General features: G+C 43.6%; 1 protein-coding gene across 1 annotated transcript in view; it reads left to right on the top strand.

Annotated features, from left to right (window-relative positions):
- Nucleotides 1–3,956: 3,956 nt before the first annotated feature.
- LOC118946071 (uncharacterized) overlaps nt 3,957–22,318 on the top strand; it is a 42,006-nt gene continuing 23,644 nt past the window's right edge. The window contains exons 1-2 of the mRNA XM_090221525.1: nt 3,957–4,215; nt 8,103–8,235. Of these exons, the coding sequence (XP_090077651.1) occupies nt 4,081–4,215; nt 8,103–8,235 (268 nt within the window). The 5' untranslated portion in view covers nt 3,957–4,080. The remainder of the gene's footprint in view (nt 4,216–8,102; nt 8,236–22,318) is intronic.

The raw sequence follows: 22,318 nt of genomic DNA, 5'->3' as shown, positions 1-22,318 counted from the left end.
GGCTCACTGTACCTTAATTCAATAATTTATGGCTGTTTAAATTGTCTTTTTTTTATTTTTATTTTTTTACACAAAACTGTTTTCCCATCAAGAGAATACATGTTCGGCAGTCTATAATGTATTGAAGTGTCTGTATTGTGTTGGCCATGTGTTCTGTATTCTAAGTGTTTGTATTATGTTGACCATGTGTTCTGTATTCTAAGTGTTTGTATTGTGTTGGCCATGTGTTCTGTATTCTAAGTGTCTGTATTATGTTGGCCATGTGTTCTGTATTCTAAGTGTTTGTATTGTGTTAGCCTGTATTCTAAGTGTTTGTATTATGTTGGCCATGTGTTCTGTATTCTAAGTGTCTGTATTATGTTGGCCTGTGTTCTGTATTCTAAGTGTTTGTATTATGTTGGCCATGTGTTCTGTATTCTAAGTGTTTGTATTATGTTGGCCTGTATTCTAAGTGTTTGTATTATGTTGGCCTGTATTCTAAGTGTTTGTATTATGTTGGCCATGTGTTCTGTATTCTAAGTGTTTGTATTATGTTAGCCATGTGTTCTGTATTCTAAGTGTTTGTATTATGTTGGCCATGTGTTCTGTATTCTAAGTGTTTGTATTGTGTTGGCCTGTATTCTAAGTGTCTGTATTATGTTGGCCATGTGTTCTGTATTCTAAGTGTTTGTATTGTGTTGGCCTGTATTCTAAGTGTCTGTATTATGTTGGCCATGTGTTCTGTATTCTAAGTGTTTGTATTGTGTTGGCCTGTATTCTAAGTGTCTGTATTATGTTGGCCATGTGTACTGTATTCTAAGTGTTTGTATTATGTTGGCCTGTATTCTAAGTATTTGTATTGTGTTGGCCATGTGTTCTGTATTCTAAGTGGTTGTATTGTGTTGGCCATGTGTTCCGTATTCTAAGTGTTTGTATTATGTTGGCCATGTGTTCTGTATTCTAAGTGTTTGTATTATGTTAGCCATGTGTTCTGTATTCTAAGTGGTTGTATTGTGTTGGCCATGTGTTCCGTATTCTAAGTGTTTGTATTATGTTGGCCATGTGTTCTGTATTCTAAGTGTTTGTATTATGTTAGCCATGTGTTCTGTATTCTAAGTGTTTGTATTGTGTTGGCCATGTGTTCTGTATTCTAAGTGTTTGTATTATGTTGGCCATGTGTTCTGTATTCTAAGTGTTTGTATTATGTTGGCCATGTGTTCTGTATTCTAAGTGTTTGTATTATTTTGGCCTGTATTCTAAGTGTTTGTATTATGTTAGCCTGTATTCTAAGTGTTTGTATTATGTTGGCTTGTATTCTAAGTGTTTGTATTATGTTGGCCATGTGTTCTGTATTCTAAGTGTTTGTATTATGTTGGCCTGTATTCTAAGTGTTTGTATTGTGTTGGCCATGTGTTCTGTATTCTAAGTGTTTGTATCGTGTTGTAATGAAATGCTTACTAATAACCTCTTTCAGAGATATCACACCACACACACTTTTAATTTATTTACGTGTATATTTTATTTAACCTTTATTTAACGAGGTAAGTCAGTTAAAAACAAGTTCTTATTTACAATGACGGCCTACTAAAAGGACCTCCTGCGGGGATGGGGGCTGTGGTTTTTCACCTTGTTGGCTTGGAGATTTGAACTAGCAACATTTCGGTTACTGGCCCAACACTCTACCCGCTAGGTTACCTGCCGTGTGTGTTGCTGCCACGCTATGTTGTTGTCTTAGGTCTCTCTTTATGTAGTGTTGTCGTTGTCTCTTATGTCGTGATGTGTGTTTTGTCCTATATTTATATATTTTTAATTTTTAATCCCAGCCCCCGTCCTAGCAGGAGGCCTTTTGCCTTTTGGTAGGCCCTCATTGCAAATAAGAATTTGTTCTTAACTGACTTGCCTCGTTAAATAAAGTTTAAATAAAGTTTAAATAAAGGTTAAATAAAGGTTAAATAAAGGTTAAATAAAGATTAAATAAAGGTTAAATAAAGGTTAAATAAAATATACTATTGAATAACTAAAAAGTGTGCGTGGTATGATATCTCTGAAAGAGCTTATAAGTCAGCATTTCACTTCAAGGTCTACCTACACCTGTTGTATCAACGCATGTGATAAATACAAAGTTTATTGATCGCGTGCACAGATTTGCAAATGGTATAGTAGGTACAGCGAAATTATTGTGTTTCTAACTCCAACAGTTGCTCCACATCATCCAAAAAGTTAAAAAAAAGAATGAAGAAATACCCGAACGAGCAATGTCAGAGTCCGGAATGTCAAGAGTCCGAAATGTCAGAGTCCGGAATGTCAGAGTCCGGAATGTCAGAGTCCGGAATGTCAAGAGTCCGAAATGTCAGAGTCCGGAATGTCAGAGTCCGGAATGTCAGAGTCCGGAATGTCAAGAGTCCGGAATGTCAAGAGTCCGGAATGTCAGAGTCCGGAATGTCAAGAGTCCAGAATAATTTTTGCAAAATTGTTTTACCTTATTTACATAAGTATTCAGACCCCTTGCTGTGAGACTCGAAATTAAGCTCAGGTGCATCCTGTTTCCATTGATCATCCTTGAGATGTTTCTACAACTTGATTGAAGTCAACCTGTGGTAAATTCAATTGATTGGACATGATTTGGAAAGGCACACACCTGTCTATATAAGCTCCCACAGTTGACAGTGCATGTCAGAGCAAAAACCAAACCATGAGGTCGAAGGAATTGTCCGTAGAGCTCCCAGACATGATTGTGTCGAGGCACAGATCTGGGGAAGGGTACCAAAACATTTCTGGAACATTGAAGGTTCCAAAGAACACATTAGCCTCCATCATTCTTAAATGGAAGAAGTTTGGAATCGCCAAGACTCCACCAGGCCAAACTGAGGGCCTTTGTCAGGAAGGTAAACAAGAACCCGATGGTCACTCTGACAGAGCTCCAGAGTTCTTCTGTGGAGATGGGAGAACCTTCCAGAAGGACAACCATCTCTGCAGCACTCCACAAATCAGGCCTTTATGGTAGAGTGGCCAGATGGATGCCACTCCTCAATGAAAGACACTTGACAGCCCACTTGGAGTTTGCCAAAAGGCACCTAAAAACTCTCAGACCATGAGAAACAAGATTCTCTAGTCTGTTTAAATCAAGATTGAACTCTTTTGCCTGAATGCCAAGCATCACGTCTGGAGGACACCTGGCACCATACTTACGGTAAAGCATGGTGTTGGCAGCATCATGCTCCCAGGGACTAGAAGACTAGTCAGGATCGAGGGGAAGGATGATCGGAGCAAAGTAGAGATATTTGATGCAAACCTGCACAAGATTGCTCAGGACCTCAAACTGGGGCGCAGGAGTGGCTTCGGGACAAGTCTCTGAATGTCCTTGAGTGGCCCAGTCAGAGACCGTACTTGAACCCGATCTAACATCTCTGGAGAGACCTGAAAATAGCTGTGCAGCAACGCTCCCCATCCAACCTGACAGAGCTTGAGAGGATCTGCAGAGAAGAATGGGAGAAACTCCCCAAATACAGGTGTGCCAAGCTTGTAGCATCATACCCAAGAATACTTGAGGCTGTAATCGCTGCCAACGATGCTTCAACAAAGTACTGAGTAAAGGGTCTGAACACTAAATGTACTCGATGCTGTAATCGCTGCCAACAGTGCTTCAACAAAGTACTGAGTAAAGGGTCTGAACACTTATGGAAATGTTTTATTTGTAATTGTGGTCACACCAGATACTGACCGGTTTTCTGATCCATGCCCCTACATTTTACATTTTATTTGTGACCAACACATGCATATCTGTATTCCCAGTCATGTAAAATCCATAGATTAGAGCCTAATTTATTTATTTCAACTGACCGATTCCCTTATACGAACTGTAACTTATTAAAACCTTTGAAATTGTTGCATGATGCTTATATTTTTTTGTTTTCGACAGTGTGCTCTCTGAATTGACCTATGGCCCAGAGCACACTCTGATCCACTGGAGGCAATTTACGAACGCACCCATAATTTCGGCCACGCCGCCATTAAACCTCAAAGAAGAATAAAATGAAGTGACACCCTGTCAGATTACATTTTCAAATAAAACGTTTTGGTCCAGCCTCATCAGTCACTATAATGCCGCTGCAGCCGAGTCCTGTGTGGCTTCCCATCGACCTCAATGTCACCAAAAGATGTATAATGTACAAACTGTTCGTCTTGGAGGACGCCAGGAATACACTGGACAAACAACTACGACGTTTAACCGAAAAGGTAATTGGCTAACTACAGCTAGTTCAATAGCTCCATCGGTATACAGCAAAGCATGATTGAACTAGCTGGCTATGCTAACACTAGCTGGAAACGTGTGAATGCAGAGTTGTGGCCCAGCTACCTAGTCAACTTGATTGAGCTAAATATACTGGTAAATGTCCCATTTGGTCTGTGATTTAAACTTTCAATCATGACTTACTCGTTGAATGATAACTAGGTTGTAAGGTAATGAATATGGTAGTTGGTTAGTTAGTGAACTTTTAGGCAGTTTTGGGGAGTAGTGAACTACTCCGGGTGTGCCTAACTCGTCATAGTCGTGATTGGAAACCCGGTAGTGCGCTTTACTGCTCAAGAACATATCAGAGCGCATCATTATGTTCCTTCACTTATTCCCATACAATGTTCAAAAATAAACGACCCCCGAAAGATGAAAATACACCATTTAGTCCTATTTAATTATCAACTAAATAGTCTGATGAATAGCCCAATGTGTGGTTGGTTACTACTGTCATCATTTATTCCAGACACTGATTTTTAGGTGAAGGTTGATTTTAGGTGAAGGCTGATTTTAGGTGAAGGTTGGCTAATTCGCTTGCCCCCAAACGTTTCACTTTAGAGAGGAGTTAAACTTCTCTCCCGACACTTACGCCACAACATTTGAACAATCAAAATAAACAATCTACATTTGTCATTTTATTTTCTAATGATCTGTTGCTCAGTAAACATGCATTTTCGAAATTATATAATAATAGCAAGTATGGGCTTGGATACAGACAGTCATCATCAGAAATGAAATAATTATACTGACAAACAAAGTACTTTATTTAACTAGGCAAGTCAGTTAAGAACAAATAATTATTGACAATGATGGCCTACCCTGGACGACCCTGGGCCAATTGTGCACTGGCAGACGTGACTCCCGATGACGGCCGGTTGTGATACAGCCCGGGATCGAACCCGGGTCTGAAGTGACAGCTCTAGCACTGTGATGCATTGCCTTAGACCGCTGGATCCCCAAAGTAGGCCTACTAAACAACGCCAAGTAGACAGACAAAAACAACCCCGTGGCCCCATAAAAGTCTACAGGAAATAACTAGATTGACCAACTGACTAGCTACAGATTCTGATTCATACAGGATGACTTGTACCCTGAGACAACACAAGTCACACGAGTTAGGCACGCCGTGGCTCTGTTTGTCTGGTGAATGAGAGCGGCTTGTTCTAGTCCAGTCGTTGCAGCAGGCTCAATCGATACCCCGCTCGTTTCTTTACAGACAGAATAACTAGCCAATATTTGTTTGGAGCACGCTGTGCCTCACTGTTTGACTGAAAGAGAGAGGCTTGTTCTAGTTGTCTGGAGCATGCTGTGCCTCACACTGGTTGACTGAATGAGAGGCTTGTTATAGTTGTCTGGAGCACGCTGTGCCTCACACTGGTTGACTGAATGAGAGGCTTGTTATATTTGTCTGGAGCACGCTGTGCCTCACACTGTTTGACTGAAAGAGAGAGGCTTGTTATATTTGTCTGGAGCACGCTGTGCCTCACACTGTTTGACTGAAAGAGAGAGGCTTGTTATAGTTGTCTGGAGCACGCTGTGCCTCACACTGTTTGACTGAAAGAGAGAGGCTTGTTATAGTTGTCTGGAGCACGCTGTGCCTCACACTGTTTGACTGAAAGAGAGAGGCTTGTTCTAGTTGTCTGGAGCACGCTGTGCCTCACACTGTTTGACTGAAAGAGAGAGGCTTGTTATAGTTGTCTGGAGCACGCTGTGCCTCACACTGGTTGACTGAAAGAGAGAGGCTTGTTATAGTTGTCTGGAGCACGCTGTGCCTCACACTGTTTGACTGAAAGAGAGAGGCGCAAGGCATTCTGGAACTTGCAGTCAAAAGCATAATTCAATACTAACCAATACAATGACATATGTAAAGAAATGTCTTTAGAATCAGCTCAATGAATTAACTTAAACATTAACTCTGTAACACATTAAAGTTACAATTTCTGGGTAAGTCTTTATGAGTTTTGCACACCTGGATTGTAAAATATTTGCACATTATTATTTTTTGTATTATTTAAGCTCCGTCAAGTTGGTTGTTGATCAATGATCATCAGCCATTTTCATGTCTTGCCAAAGATTGTCAAGCCGATTTTTAAGTCAAAACTGTAAATATGCCACTTAGAAACATTCAATGTGGTCTTTTGTAAGTACAGTTGAAGTCGGAAGTTTACGTACACCTGAGCCAAATACATTTAAACTCAGTTTCACAATTCCTGACATTTAATCCTAGTAAAAATTCCCTGTCTTAGGTCAGTTAGGATCACCACTTTATTTTAAGAATGTGAAATGTCAGAATAATAGCAGAGAATGATTTATTTCAGCTTTTATTTCTTTCATCACATTCCAGAAGTTTACATACATACACTCAATTAGTATTTGGACCACGATGTCTTGCTCCCAGACAAACTAAACGACTTCTTTGCTCGCTTTGAGGACAATACAGTGCCACTGACACGGCCCGCTACCAAAACCTGCGGGCTCTCCTTCACCGCAGTCAACGTGAGGAAAACATTCTGCGAAGTGATTAAGCTGACTTTCCACTAGCATCTTACCTGCATGGCTCTTTCCACTAGCATCTTACCTGCATGGCTCTTTCCACTAGCATCTTACCTGCATGGCTCTTTCCACTAGCATCTTACCTGCATGGCTCTTTCCACTAGCATCTTACCTGCATGGCTCTTTCCGCTAGCATCTTACCTGCATGGCTCTTTCCACTAGCATCTTACCTGCATGGCTCTTTCCGCTAGCATCTTACCTGCATGGCTCTTTCCACTAGCATCTTACCTGCATGGCTCTGTCCACTAGCATCTTACCTGCATGGCTCTTTCCACTAGCATCTTACCTGCATGGCTCTGTCCACTAGCATCTTACCTGCATGGCTCTTTCCGCTAGCATCTTACCTGCATGGCTCTTTCCGCTAGCATCTTACCTGCATGGCTCTGTCCACTAGCATCTTACCTGCATGGCTCTGTCCACTAGCATCTTACCTGCATGGCTCTGTCCACTAGCATCTTACCTGCATGGCTCTGTCCACTAGCATCTTACCTGCATGGCTCTGTCCACTAGCATCTTACCTGCATGGCTCTGTCCACTAGCATCTTACCTGCATGGCTCTGTCCACTAGCATCTTACCTGCATGGCTCTGTCCACTAGCATCTTACCTGCATTGCTCTGTAGAATCTAAAGTTGTTAAATGTAACGTGAACAAGTATTATTACTAAAAGAAGATTTCATATCAAACCCGACGTCCCGAGTCATTACTTTGAAGACAGTTAATCTAAAACCCAGAAAGACTCACAGCTGTAATCGCTCTTAGAGACTTACCCAGAAAGACACGGGTGTGAATGCTTACGTAAATGAGATTTCTGTAAAATGTTCTAAAAACATGTTTTCATTATAGGGTGTGTAGATGGGTGAGAACTGTTTTTGAATTCAGGGCTGTAACACAACAGAATGTGGAGTAAGTCAAGGGGTCTGAATACTTTCTGAAGGCTCTGTAGGTATTCACTGTATCACATTTATTCACAAAGTTGTTTGGATGTAGTGATCTACTTTTTTCCCCCAAAGTAACTAGTTACGTAAACTATATTTTCCTTAAGGTAGATTTAGTGTAGCTTAGATTCTTCCATTGTTTAGTCATGTCTAGCTTGGTAAACTATATTTTCCTTAAGGTAGATTTAGTGTAGCTTAGCTTCTTCCATTGTTTAGTCATGTCTAGCTTGGTAAACTATATTTTCAGACTTATTTACCTAACTCTGTCTTTGTTGGGTAACTTGTCTATATAAGCTATATTTTGTAATAAAAGTACTGACACGTTTGTGAATTCCTACAGGCCAACGTGGAAGTCCGAAGCTTCCTGAGCGCGCCTCATCCTATCAATGTGCTGGACAACCTCGTCAGGTCTCTGGATGCTAAATGTTATGCCATTGAGAAACTTTCAACTGCACTCAAAAACCTGACGACCGGTAAGTTCCATTGAGTGATTGTTATGCCAGGTAGGTAAGTTCCATTGAGCGATTGTTATGCCAGGTAGGTAAGTTCCATTGAGTGATTGTTATGCCAGGTAGGTAAGTTCCATTGAGCGATTGTTATGCCAGGTAGGTAAGTTCCATTGAGTGATTGTTATGCCAGGTAGGTAAGTTCCATTGAGTGATTGTTATGCCAGGTAGGTAAGTTCCATTGAGTGATTGTTATGCCAGGTAGGTAAGTTCCATTGAGTGATTGTTATGCCAGGTAGGTAAGTTCCATTGAGTGATTGTTATGCCAGGTAGGTAAGTTCCATTGAGTGATTGTTATGCCAGGTAGGTAAGTTCCATTGAGTGATTGTTATGCCAGGTAGGTAAGTTCCATTGAGTGATTGTTATGCCAGGTAGGTAAGTTCCATTGAGTGATTGTTATGCCAGGTAGGTAAGTTCCATTGAGTGATTGTTATGCCAGGTAGGTAAGTTCCATTGAGTGATTGTTATGCCAGGTAGGTAAGTTCCATTGAGTGATTGTTATGCCAGGTAGGTAAGTTCCATTGAGCGATTGTTATGCCAGGTAGGTAAGTTCCATTGAGCGATTGTTATGCCAGGTAGGTAAGTTCCATTGAGTGATTGTTATGCCAGGTAGGTAAGTTCCATTGAGTGATTGTTATGCCAGGTAGGTAAGTTCCATTGAGCGATTGTTATGCCAGGTAGGTAAGTTCCATTGAGCGATTGTTATGCCAGGTAGGTAAGTTCCATTGAGTGATTGTTATGACAGGTAGGTAAGTTCCATTGAGTGAATGTTATGCCAGGTAGGTAAGTTCCATTGAGTGATTGTTATGCCAGGTAGGTAAGTTCCATTGAGTGATTGTTATGCCAGGTAGGTAAGTTCCATTGAGCGATTGTTATGACAGGTGTATCTGTCATCATGACTAGAACTCAAAGAATATGGAAACCACTTGTGTCGCTATAAAATTCCATCATGGCCCAATCCCAAATGGACCCTTATGGATTTGTGAGAGGATTTGATTGGTATAAGTAATATGGTGAAATTTCCACTTAGCCTATCAGAGGGCAAGGTGGTGCTATTACCATATTGGTTGAACAAAGGATTGAACGGTATCCAGATGTTCGTATCCTTCCCAGGACTTATGGTAGTACCGGCTAAGTACACAATAAGGTTTACGGTAGTACCGGCTTAGAACACAGTAAGGTTTACGGTAGTACCGGCTTAGTACACAATAAGGTTTACGGTAGTACCGGCTTAGTACACAATAAGGTTTACTGTAGTACCGGCTAAGTACACAATAAGGTTTACTGTAGTACCGGCTTAGTACACAATAAGGTTTACGGTAGTACCGGCTAAGTACACAATAAGGTTTACGGTAGTACCGGCTAAGTACACAATAAGGTTTAAAAAAATGAACAGAATGCCAACTAAATTAGCACAAGTAATAGATAATTTCCATGGAGGCTGCTAGCTACACATGCTAATGACCACAGACAAATGTACATTTACTGTACGAGAGACGTTATGTAAATGAACAGAGTTTTGACGCATGCAGTACTGGCTCACCAGCAGCATGTCTACAGTCTGTCTGGAGTCGCTAGGGCAACAGGCATGCCTGCTCGGAGCAGACTGGGGGAGGAGCAGACTGGGGGAGGAGCAGACTGGGGGAGGAGCAGACTGGGGGAGGAGCAGACGGGCCATAAACACAAGGAAATCAAAATGACAGTAGCAGCTGTACAGATAACTGATCCAAAGGGCTTTGACTTCTCAAACACGGCAGAAAGCTGACACACTATGATGTCCCGGCACCTTTATTCATTTAGCCACTTGCTTAGATAGCAAGTTAAACTAGGGGTTGTGATAACGGACTATTTTGCTGTTTTCATTTTGTGCTTCAGTTGCACTTCTAAACTCAGAGAAATTCACGAACGGCATGCTCTGACTGGCATTCTATCAGCAGACAGACTGATGTGGAGCTACTGTTCGCCATCATTCTATCAGCAGACAGACTGATGTGGAGCTACTGTTCTCCATCATTCTGTCAGCAGACAGCTCTCTGACTGATGTGGAGCTACTGTTCTCCATCATTCTATCAGCAGACAGCTCTCTGACTGATGTGGAGCTACTGTTCTCCATCATTCTATCAGCAGACAGCTCTCTGACTGATGTGGAGCTACTGTTCTCCATCATTCTATCAGCAGGCAGCTCTCTGACTGATGTGGAGCTACTGTTCTCCATCATTCTATCAGCAGACAGACTGATGTGGAGCTACTGTTCTCCATCATTCTATCAGTAGACAGCACTCTGACTGATGGGGAGCTACTGTTCTCCATCATTCTATCAGCAGACAGCACTCTGATGTGGAGCTACTGTTCTCCATCATTCTATCAGCAGACAGACTGATGTGGAGCTACTGTTCTCCATCATTCTATAAGCAGACAGCACTCTGACTGATGTGGAGCTACTGTTCTCCATCATTCTATCAGCAGACAGCTCCCTGACTGATGTGGAGCTACTGTTCTCCATCATTCTATCAGTAGACAGCACTCTGACTGATGTGGAGCTACTGTTCTCCATCATTCTATCAGCAGACAGCTCTCTGACTGATGTGGAGCTACTGTTCTCCATCATTCTATAAGCAGACAGACTGATGTGGAGCTACTGTTCTCCATCATTCTATCAGTAGACAGCACTCTGACTGATGGGGAGCTACTGTTCTCCATCATTCTATCAGCAGACAGACTGATGTGGAGCTACTGTTCTCCATCATTCTATCAGCAGACAGACTGATGTGGAGCTACTGTTCTCCATCATTCTATCAGCAGACAGCTCTCTGACTGATGTGGAGCTACTGTTCTCCATCATTCTATCAGCAGACAGCACTCTGACTGATGTGGAGCTACTGTTCTCCATCATTCTATAAGCAGACAGACTGATGTGGAGCTACTGTTCTCCATCATTCTATAAGCAGACAGACTGATGTGGAGCTACTGTTCTCCATCATTCTATAAGCAGACAGCTCTCTGATGTGGAGCTACTGTTCTCCATCATTCTATCAGCAGACAGCACTCTGATGTGGAGCTACTGTTCTCCATCATTCTATCAGCAGACAGCTCTCTGATGTGGAGCTACTGTTCTCCATCATTCTATCAGCAGACAGACTGATGTGGAGCTACTGTTCTCCATCATTCTATAAGTAGACAGCACTCTGACTGATGTGGAGCTACTGTTTCTCCATCATTCTATCAGCAGACAGACTGATGTGGAGCTACTGTTCTCCATCATTCTATCAGCAGACAGCACTCTGACTGATGTGGAACTACTGTTCTCCATCATTCTATCAGCAGACAGCACTCTGACTGATGTGGAGCTACTGTTCTCCATCATTCTATCAGTAGACAGCACTGATGTGGAGCTACTGTTCTCCATCATTCTATCAGCAGACAGACTGATGTGGAGCTACTGTTCTCCATCATTCTATCAGCAGACAGCACTCTGATGTGGAGCTACTGTTCTCCATCATTCTATCAGCAGACAGACTGATGTGGAGCTACTGTTCTCCATCATTCTATAAGCAGACAGACTGATGTGGAGCTACTGTTCTCCATCATTCTATAAGCAGACAGACTGATGTGGAGCTACTGTTCTCCATCATTCTATCAGCAGACAGACTGATGTGGAGCTACTGTTCTCCATCATTCTATCAGTAGACAGACTGATGTGGAGCTACTGTTCTCCATCATTCTATCAGCAGACAGCACTCTGACTTATGTGGAGCTACTGTTCTCCATCATTCTATCAGTAGACAGCTCTCTGACTGATGTGGAGCTACTGTTCTCCATCATTCTATCAGCAGACAGCACTCTGATGTGGAGCTACTGTTCTCCATCATTCTATCAGCAGACAGACTGATGTGGAGCTACTGTTCTCCATCATTCTATCAGCAGACAGCACTCTGATGTGGAGCTACTGTTCTCCATCATTCTATCAACAGACAGACTGATGTGGAGCTACTGTTCTCCATCATTCTATCAGCAGACAGCACTCTGATGTGGAGCTACTGTTCTCCATCATTCTATCAGCAGACAGACTGATGTGGAGCTACTGTTCTCCATCATTCTATCAGCAGACAGCACTCTGACTGATGTGGAGCTACTGTTCTCCATCATTCTATCAGTAGACAGACTGATGTGGAGCTACTGTTCTCCATCATTCTATCAGCAGACAGCACTCTGACTGATGTGGAGCTACTGTTCTCCATCATTCTATCAGTAGACAGACTGATGTGGAGCTACTGTTCTCCATCATTCTATAAGCAGACAGACTGATGTGGAGCTACTGTTCTCCATCATTCTATCAGTAGACAGCACTCTGATGTGGAGCTACTGTTCTCCATCATTCTATCAGCAGACAGCACTCTGATGTGGAGCTACTGTTCTCCATCATTCTATCAGCAGACAGCACTCTGACTGATGTGGAGCTACTGTTCTCCATCATTCTATAAGCAGACAGACTGATGTGGAGCTACTGTTCTCCATCATTCTATCAGCAGACAGCACTCTGATGTGGAGCTACTGTTCTCCATCATTCTATCAGCAGACAGCACTCTGATGTGGAGCTACTGTTCTCCATCATTCTATCAACAGGCAGCACTCTGACTGATGTGGAGCTACTGTTCTCCATCATTCTATCAGCAGACAGACTGTGGAGCTACTGTTCTCCATCATTCTATCAGCAGACAGCACTCTGACTGATGTGGAGCTACTGTTCTCCATCATTCTATCAACAGACAGACTGATGTGGAGCTACTGTTCTCCATCATTCTATAAGCAGACAGCACTCTGATGTGGAGCTACTGTTCTCCATCATTCTTTCAGTAGACAGAACTCTGATGTGGAGCTACTGTTCTCCATCATTCTATCAGCAGACAGACTGATGTGGAGCTACTGTTCTCCATCATTCTATCAGCAGACAGCACTCTGACTGATGTGGAGCTACTGTTCTCCATCATTCTATCAGCAGACAGACTGATGTGGAGCTACTGTTCTCCATCATTCTATAAGCAGACAGACTGATGTGGAGCTACTGTTCTCCATCATTCTATCAGCAGACAGCACTCTGATGTGGAGCTACTGTTCTCCATCATTCTATCAACAGGCAGCACTCTGACTGATGTGGAGCTACTGTTCTCCATCATTCTATCAGCAGACAGACTGATGTGGAGCTACTGTTCTCCATCATTCTATCAGTAGACAGCACTCTGACTGATGTGGAGCTACTGTTCTCCATCATTCTATCAGTAGACAGACTGATGTGGAGCTACTGTTCTCCATCATTCTATCAGTAGACAGACTGATGTGGAGCTACTGTTCTCCATCATTCTATCAGTAGACAGCACTCTGACTGATGTGGAGCTACTGTTCTCCATCATTCTATCAGCAGACAGACTGATGTGGAGCTACTGTTCTCCATCATTCTATCAGCAGACAGCACTCTGATGTGGAGCTACTGTTCTCCATCATTCTATCAACAGACAGACTGATGTGGAGCTACTGTTCTCCATCATTCTATCAGCAGACAGCACTCTGATGTGGAGCTACTGTTCTCCATCATTCTATCAACAGACAGACTGATGTGGAGCTACTGTTCTCCATCATTCTATCAGCAGACAGCACTCTGACTGATGTGGAGCTACTGTTCTCCATCATTCTATCAGTAGACAGACTGATGTGGAGCTACTGTTCTCCATCATTCTATCAGTAGACAGACTGATGTGGAGCTACTGTTCTCCATCATTCTATCAGCAGACAGACTGATGTGGAGCTACTGTTCTCCATCATTCTATAAGCAGACAGACTGATGTGGAGCTACTGTTCTCCATCATTCTATAAGTAGACAGCACTCTGATGTGGAGCTACTGTTCTCCATCATTCTATCAGCAGACAGCACTCTGATGTGGAGCTACTGTTCTCCATCATTCTATCAGTAGACAGACTGATGTGGAGCTACTGTTCTCCATCATTCTATCAGCAGACAGCACTCTGATGTGGAGCTACTGTTCTCCATCATTCTATCAGCAGACAGCACTCTGACTGATGTGGAGCTACTGTTCTCCATCATTCTTTCAGTAGACAGCACTCTGATGTGGAGCTACTGTTCTCCATCATTCTATAAGCAGACAGACTGATGTGGAGCTACTGTTCTCCATCATTCTATCAGCAGACAGCACTCTGATGTGGAGCTACTGTTCTCCATCATTCTATCAGCAGACAGACTGATGTGGAGCTACTGTTCTCCATCATTCTATCAACAGGCAGCACTCTGACTGATGTGGAGCTACTGTTCTCCATCATTCTATCAGCAGACAGCACTCTGACTGATGTGGAGCTACTGTTCTCCATCATTCTATCAGCAGACAGACTGATGTGGAGCTACTGTTCTCCATCATTCTATCAGCAGACAGCACTCTGATGTGGAGCTACTGTTCTCCATCATTCTATCAACAGACAGACTGATGTGGAGCTACTGTTCTCCATCATTCTATCAGCAGACAGCACTCTGATGTGGAGCTACTGTTCTCCATCATTCTATCAACAGACAGACTGATGTGGAGCTACTGTTCTCCATCATTCTTTCAGTAGACAGAACTCTGATGTGGAGCTACTGTTCTCCATCATTCTATCAGCAGACAGACTGATGTGGAGCTACTGTTCTCCATCATTCTATCAGCAGACAGCACTCTGACTGATGTGGAGCTACTGTTCTCCATCATTCTATCAGCAGACAGACTGATGTGGAGCTACTGTTCTCCATCATTCTATAAGCAGACAGACTGATGTGGAGCTACTGTTCTCCATCATTCTATCAGCAGACAGCACTCTGATGTGGAGCTACTGTTCTCCATCATTCTATCAGCAGACAGACTGATGTGGAGCTACTGTTCTCCATCATTCTATCAGTAGACATACTGATGTGGAGCTACTGTTCTCCATCATTCTGTCAGTAGACAGCACTCTGATGTGGAGCTACTGTTCTCCATCATTCTATAAGCAGACAGACTGATGTGGAGCTACTGTTCTCCATCATTCTATAAGCAGACAGACTGATGTGGAGCTACTGTTCTCCATCATTCTATCAGTAGACAGCACTCTGATGTGGAGCTACTGTTCTCCATCATTCTATCAGCAGACAGCACTCTGATGTGGAGCTACTGTTCTCCATCATTCTATCAGTAGACAGACTGATGTGGAGCTACTGTTCTCCATCATTCTATCAGCAGACAGCACTCTGATGTGGAGCTACTGTTCTCCATCATTCTATCAGCAGACAGCACTCTGACTGATGTGGAGCTACTGTTCTCCATCATTCTTTCAGTAGACAGCACTCTGATGTGGAGCTACTGTTCTCCATCATTCTATCAGCAGACAGCACTCTGACTGATGTGGAACTACTGTTCTCCATCATTCTATCAGCAGACAGCACTCTGACGGATGCGGAGCTACTGTTCTCCATCATTCTATCAGCAGACAGCACTCTGACTGATGTGGAACTACTGTTCTCCATCATTCTATCAGCAGACAGCACTCTGACGGATGTGGAGCTGCTGTTCTCCATCATTCTATCAGTAGACAGCACTGATGTGGAGCTACTGTTCTCCATCATTATATCAGCAGACAGACTGATGTGGAGCTACTGTTCTCCATCATTCTATCAGCAGACAGCACTCTGATGTGGAGCTACTGTTCTCCATCATTCTATCAGCAGACAGACTGATGTGGAGCTACTGTTCTCCATCATTCTATCAGCAGACAGACTGTGGAGCTACTGTTCTCCATCATTCTATAAGTAGACAGACTCATGTGGAGCTACTGTTCTCCATCATTCTATAAGTAGACAGCACTCTGACTGATGTGGAGCTACTGTTCTCCATCATTCTATCAGCAGACAGCACTCTGACGGATGCGGAGCTTCTGTTCTCCATCATTCTATCAGTAGACAGACTGATGTGGAGCTACTGTTCTCCATCATTCTATCAGTAGACAGCACTCTGACGGATGCGGAGCTACTGTTCTCCATCATTCTATCAGCAGACAGACTGATGTGGAGCTACTGTTCTCCATCATTCTATCAGCAGACAGCACTCTGATGTGGAGCTACTGTTCTCCATCATTCTATCAACAGACAGACTGATGTGGAGCTACTGTTCTCCATCATTCTATCAGCAGACAGCACTCTGATGTGGAGCTACTGTTCTCCATCATTCTATCAACAGACAGACTGATGTGGAGCAACTGTTCTCCATCATTCTATCAGCAGACAGCACTCTGATGTGGAGCTACTGTTCTCCATCATTCTTTCAGTAGACAGCACTCTGATGTGGAGCTACTGTTCTCCATCATTCTATCAGCAGACAGACTGATGTGGAGCTACTGTTCTCCATCATTCTATCAGCAGACAGACTGTGGAGCTACTGTTCTCCATCATTCTATAAGTAGACAGACTGTGGAGCTACTGTTCTCCATCATTCTATCAGCAGACAGCACTCTGACGGATGTGGAGCTACTGTTCTCCATCATTCTATCAGCAGACAGCACTCTGACGGATGCGGAGCTTCTGTTCTCCATCATTCTATCAGTAGACAGACTGATGTGGAGCTACTGTTCTCCATCATTCTATCAGCAGACAGCACTCTGACGGATGCGGAGCTTCTGTTCTCCATCATTCTATCAGTAGACAGACTGATGTGGAGCTACTGTTCTCCATCATTCTATCAGCAGACAGCACTCTGATGTGGAGCTACTGTTCTCCATCATTCTATCAGCAGACAGCACTCTGACGGATGCGGAGCTACTGTTCTCCATCATTCTATCAGCAGACAGACTGATGTGGAGCTACTGTTCTCCATCATTCTATCAGCAGACAGACTGATGTGGAGCTACTGTTCTCCATCATTCTATCAGCAGACAGCACTCTGACGGATGCGGAGCTACTGTTCTCCATCATTCTATCAGCAGACAGCACTCTGACTTATGTGGAGCTACTGTTCTCCATCATTCTATCAGTAGACAGCTCTCTGACTGATGTGGAGCTACTGTTCTCCATCATTCTATCAGCAGACAGCACTCTGATGTGGAGCTACTGTTCTCCATCATTCTATCAGCAGACAGCACTCTGATGTGGAGCTACTGTTCTCCATCATTCTATCAGCAGACAGACTGATGTGGAGCTACTGTTCTCCATCATTCTATCAGCAGACAGCACTCTGAGGTGGAGCTACTGTTCTCCATCATTCTATCAACAGGCAGCACTCTGACTGATGTGGAGCTACTGTTCTCCATCATTCTATCAGCAGACAGACTGATGTGGAGCTACTGTTCTCCATCATTCTATCAGTAGACAGCACTCTGACTGATGTGGAGCTACTGTTCTCCATCATTCTATCAGTAGACAGACTGATGTGGAGCTACTGTTCTCCATCATTCTATCAGCAGACAGCACTCTGATGTGGAGCTACTGTTCTCCATCATTCTATCAGTAGACAGACTGATGTGGAGCTACTGTTCTCCATCATTCTATCAGCAGACAGCACTCTGATGTGGAGCTACTGTTCTCCATCATTCTATCAGCAGACAGCACTCTGACTGATGTGGAGCTACTGTTCTCCATCATTCTATCAGCAGACAGACTGATGTGGAGCTACTGTTCTCCATCATTCTATAAGTAGACAGCACTCTGACTGATGTGGAGCTACTGTTTCTCCATCATTCTATCAGCAGACAGACTGATGTGGAGCTACTGTTCTCCATCATTCTATCAGCAGACAGCACTCTGATGTGGAGCTACTGTTCTCCATCATTCTATCAACAGACAGACTGATGTGGAGCAACTGTTCTCCATCATTCTATCAGCAGACAGCACTCTGATGTGGAGCTACTGTTCTCCATCATTCTATCAGCAGACAGACTGATGTGGAGCTACTGTTCTCCATCATTCTATAAGCAGACAGACTGATGTGGAGCTACTGTTCTCCATCATTCTATCAGCAGACAGCACTCTGACTGATGTGGAGCTACTGTTCTCCATCATTCTATCAGCAGACAGACTGATGTGGAGCTACTGTTCTCCATCATTCTATCAGTAGACAGCACTCTGACTGATGTGGAGCTACTGTTCTCCATCATTCTATCAGCAGACAGCACTCTGATGTGGAGCTACTGTTCTCCATCATTCTATCAACAGACAGACTGATGTGGAGCTACTGTTCTCCATCATTCTATCAGCAGACAGCACTCTGTGGAGCTACTGTTTCTCCATCATTCTATCAGCAGACAGCACTCTGACTGATGTGGAGCTACTGTTCTCCATCATTCTATCAGCAGACAGCACTCTGTGGAGCTACTGTTCTCCATCATTCTATCAGCAGACAGCACTCTGACTGATGTGGAGCTACTGTTCTCCATCATTCTATCAGCAGACAGACTGATGTGGAGCTACTGTTCTCCATCATTCTATCAGCAGACAGACTGATGTGGAGCTACTGTTCTCCATCATTCTATCAGCAGACAGCACTCTGACGGATGCGGAGCTTCTGTTCTCCATCATTCTATCAGTAGACAGACTGATGTGGAGCTACTGTTCTCCATCATTCTATCAGCAGACAGCACTCTGACGGATGCGGAGCTACTGTTCTCCATCATTCTATCAGCAGACAGCACTCTGACTTATGTGGAGCTACTGTTCTCCATCATTCTATCAGTAGACAGCTCTCTGACTGATGTGGAGCTACTGTTCTCCATCATTCTATCAGCAGACAGCACTCTGATGTGGAGCTACTGTTCTCCATCATTCTATCAGCAGACAGCACTCTGATGTGGAGCTACTGTTCTCCATCATTCTATCAGCAGACAGACTGATGTGGAGCTACTGTTCTCCATCATTCTATCAGCAGACAGCACTCTGAGGTGGAGCTACTGTTCTCCATCATTCTATCAACAGGCAGCACTCTGACTGATGTGGAGCTACTGTTCTCCATCATTCTATCAGCAGACAGACTGATGTGGAGCTACTGTTCTCCATCATTCTATCAGTAGACAGCACTCTGACTGATGTGGAGCTACTGTTCTCCATCATTCTATCAGTAGACAGACTGATGTGGAGCTACTGTTCTCCATCATTCTATCAGCAGACAGCACTCTGATGTGGAGCTACTGTTCTCCATCATTCTATCAGTAGACAGACTGATGTGGAGCTACTGTTCTCCATCATTCTATCAGCAGACAGCACTCTGATGTGGAGCTACTGTTCTCCATCATTCTATCAGCAGACAGCACTCTGACTGATGTGGAGCTACTGTTCTCCATCATTCTATCAGCAGACAGACTGATGTGGAGCTACTGTTCTCCATCATTCTATAAGTAGACAGCACTCTGACTGATGTGGAGCTACTGTTTCTCCATCATTCTATCAGCAGACAGACTGATGTGGAGCTACTGTTCTCCATCATTCTATCAGCAGACAGCACTCTGATGTGGAGCTACTGTTCTCCATCATTCTATCAACAGACAGACTGATGTGGAGCAACTGTTCTCCATCATTCTATCAGCAGACAGCACTCTGATGTGGAGCTACTGTTCTCCATCATTCTATCAGCAGACAGACTGATGTGGAGCTACTGTTCTCCATCATTCTATAAGCAGACAGACTGATGTGGAGCTACTGTTCTCCATCATTCTATCAGCAGACAGCACTCTGACTGATGTGGAGCTACTGTTCTCCATCATTCTATCAGCAGACAGACTGATGTGGAGCTACTGTTCTCCATCATTCTATCAGTAGACAGCACTCTGACTGATGTGGAGCTACTGTTCTCCATCATTCTATCAGCAGACAGCACTCTGATGTGGAGCTACTGTTCTCCATCATTCTATCAACAGACAGACTGATGTGGAGCTACTGTTCTCCATCATTCTATCAGCAGACAGCACTCTGTGGAGCTACTGTTTCTCCATCATTCTATCAGCAGACAGCACTCTGACTGATGTGGAGCTACTGTTCTCCATCATTCTATCAGCAGACAGCACTCTGTGGAGCTACTGTTCTCCATCATTCTATCAGCAGACAGCACTCTGACTGATGTGGAGCTACTGTTCTCCATCATTCTATCAGCAGACAGACTGATGTGGAGCTACTGTTCTCCATCATTCTATCAGCAGACAGACTGATGTGGAGCTACTGTTCTCCATCATTCTATCAGCAGACAGCACTCTGACTGATGTGGAGCTACTGTTCTCCATCATTCTATCAGCAGACAGCACTCTGATGTGGAGCTACTGTTCTCCATCATTCTATCAGCAGACAGCTCTCTGATGTGGAGCTACTGTTCTCCATCATTCTATCAGTAGACAGCACTCTGACTGATGTGGAGCTACTGTTCTCCATCATTCTATCAGCAGACAGACTGATGTGGAGCTACTGTTCTCCATCATTCTATCAGCAGACAGCACTCTGATGTGGAGCTACTGTTCTCCATCATTCTATCAGCAGACAGACTTATGTGGAGCTACTGTTCTCCATCATTCTATCAGCAGACAGACTGATGTGGAGCTACTGTTCTCCATCATTCTATCAGCAGACAGCACTCTTATGTGGAGCTACTGTTCTCCATCATTCTATCAGCAGACAGACTGATGTGGAGCTACTGTTCTCCATCATTCTATCAGCAGACAGCACTCTGACTGATGTGGAGCTACTGTTCTCCATCATTCTATCAGCAGACAGCACTCTGATGTGGAGCTACTGTTCTCCATCATTCTATAAGCAGACAGACTGATGTGGAGCTACTGTTCTCCATCATTCTATCAGTAGACAGACTGATGTAGAGCTACTGTTCTCCATCATTCTATCAGCAGACAGCACTCTGATGTGGAGCTACTGTTCTCCATCATTCTATCAGCAGACAGACTGATGTGGAGCTACTGTTCTCCATCATTCTATCAGTAGACAGCACTCTGACTGATGTGGAGCTACTGTTCTCCATCATTCTATCAGTAGACAGACTGATGTGGAGCTACTGTTCTCCATCATTCTATAAGCAGACAGACTGATGTGGAGCTACTGTTCTCCATCATTCTATCAGTAGACAGCACTCTGATGTGGAGCTACTGTTCTCCATCATTCTATCAGCAGACAGCACTCTGATGTGGAGCTACTGTTCTCCATCATTCTATCAGTAGACAGACTGATGTGGAGCTACTGTTCTCCATCATTCTATCAGCAGACAGCACTCTGATGTGGAGCTACTGTTCTCCATCATTCTATCAGCAGACAGCACTCTGACTGATGTGGAGCTACTGTTCTCCATCATTCTATCAGCAGACAGACTGATGTGGAGCTACTGTTCTCCATCATTCTATAAGTAGACAGCACTCTGACTGATGTGGAGCTACTGTTTCTCCATCATTCTATCAGCAGACAGACTGATGTGGAGCTACTGTTCTCCATCATTCTATCAGCAGACAGACTGTGGAGCTACTGTTCTCCATCATTCTATCAGTAGACAGCACTCTGACTGATGTGGAGCTACTGTTCTCCATCATTCTATCAGCAGACAGCACTCTGACTGATGTGGAGCTACTGTTCTCCATCATTCTATCAGCAGACAGACTGATGTGGAGCTACTGTTCTCCATCATTCTATCAGCAGACAGCACTCTGATGTGGAGCTACTGTTCTCCATCATTCTATCAGCAGACAGCACTCTGATGTGGAGCTACTGTTCTCCATCATTCTATCAACAGACAGACTGATGTGGAGCAACTGTTCTCCATCATTCTATCAGCAGACAGCACTCTGATGTGGAGCTACTGTTCTCCATCATTCTTTCAGTAGACAGCACTCTGATGTGGAGCTACTGTTCTCCATCATTCTATCAGCAGACAGACTGATGTGGAGCTACTGTTCTCCATCATTCTATCAGCAGACAGCACTCTGACTGATGTGGAGCTACTGTTCTCCATCATTCTATCAGCAGACAGACTGATGTGGAGCTACTGTTCTCCATCATTCTATAAGCAGA

Source organism: Oncorhynchus mykiss, chromosome 25 (assembly GCF_057628025.1).
Source record: "Oncorhynchus mykiss isolate SJ-2025 chromosome 25, ASM5762802v1, whole genome shotgun sequence".
Taxonomy (NCBI): Eukaryota; Metazoa; Chordata; class Actinopteri; order Salmoniformes; family Salmonidae; genus Oncorhynchus; species Oncorhynchus mykiss.
The sequence above is the reverse complement of the archived record's forward strand: the minus strand, read 5'-3'. Positions and strand labels throughout refer to the sequence as shown.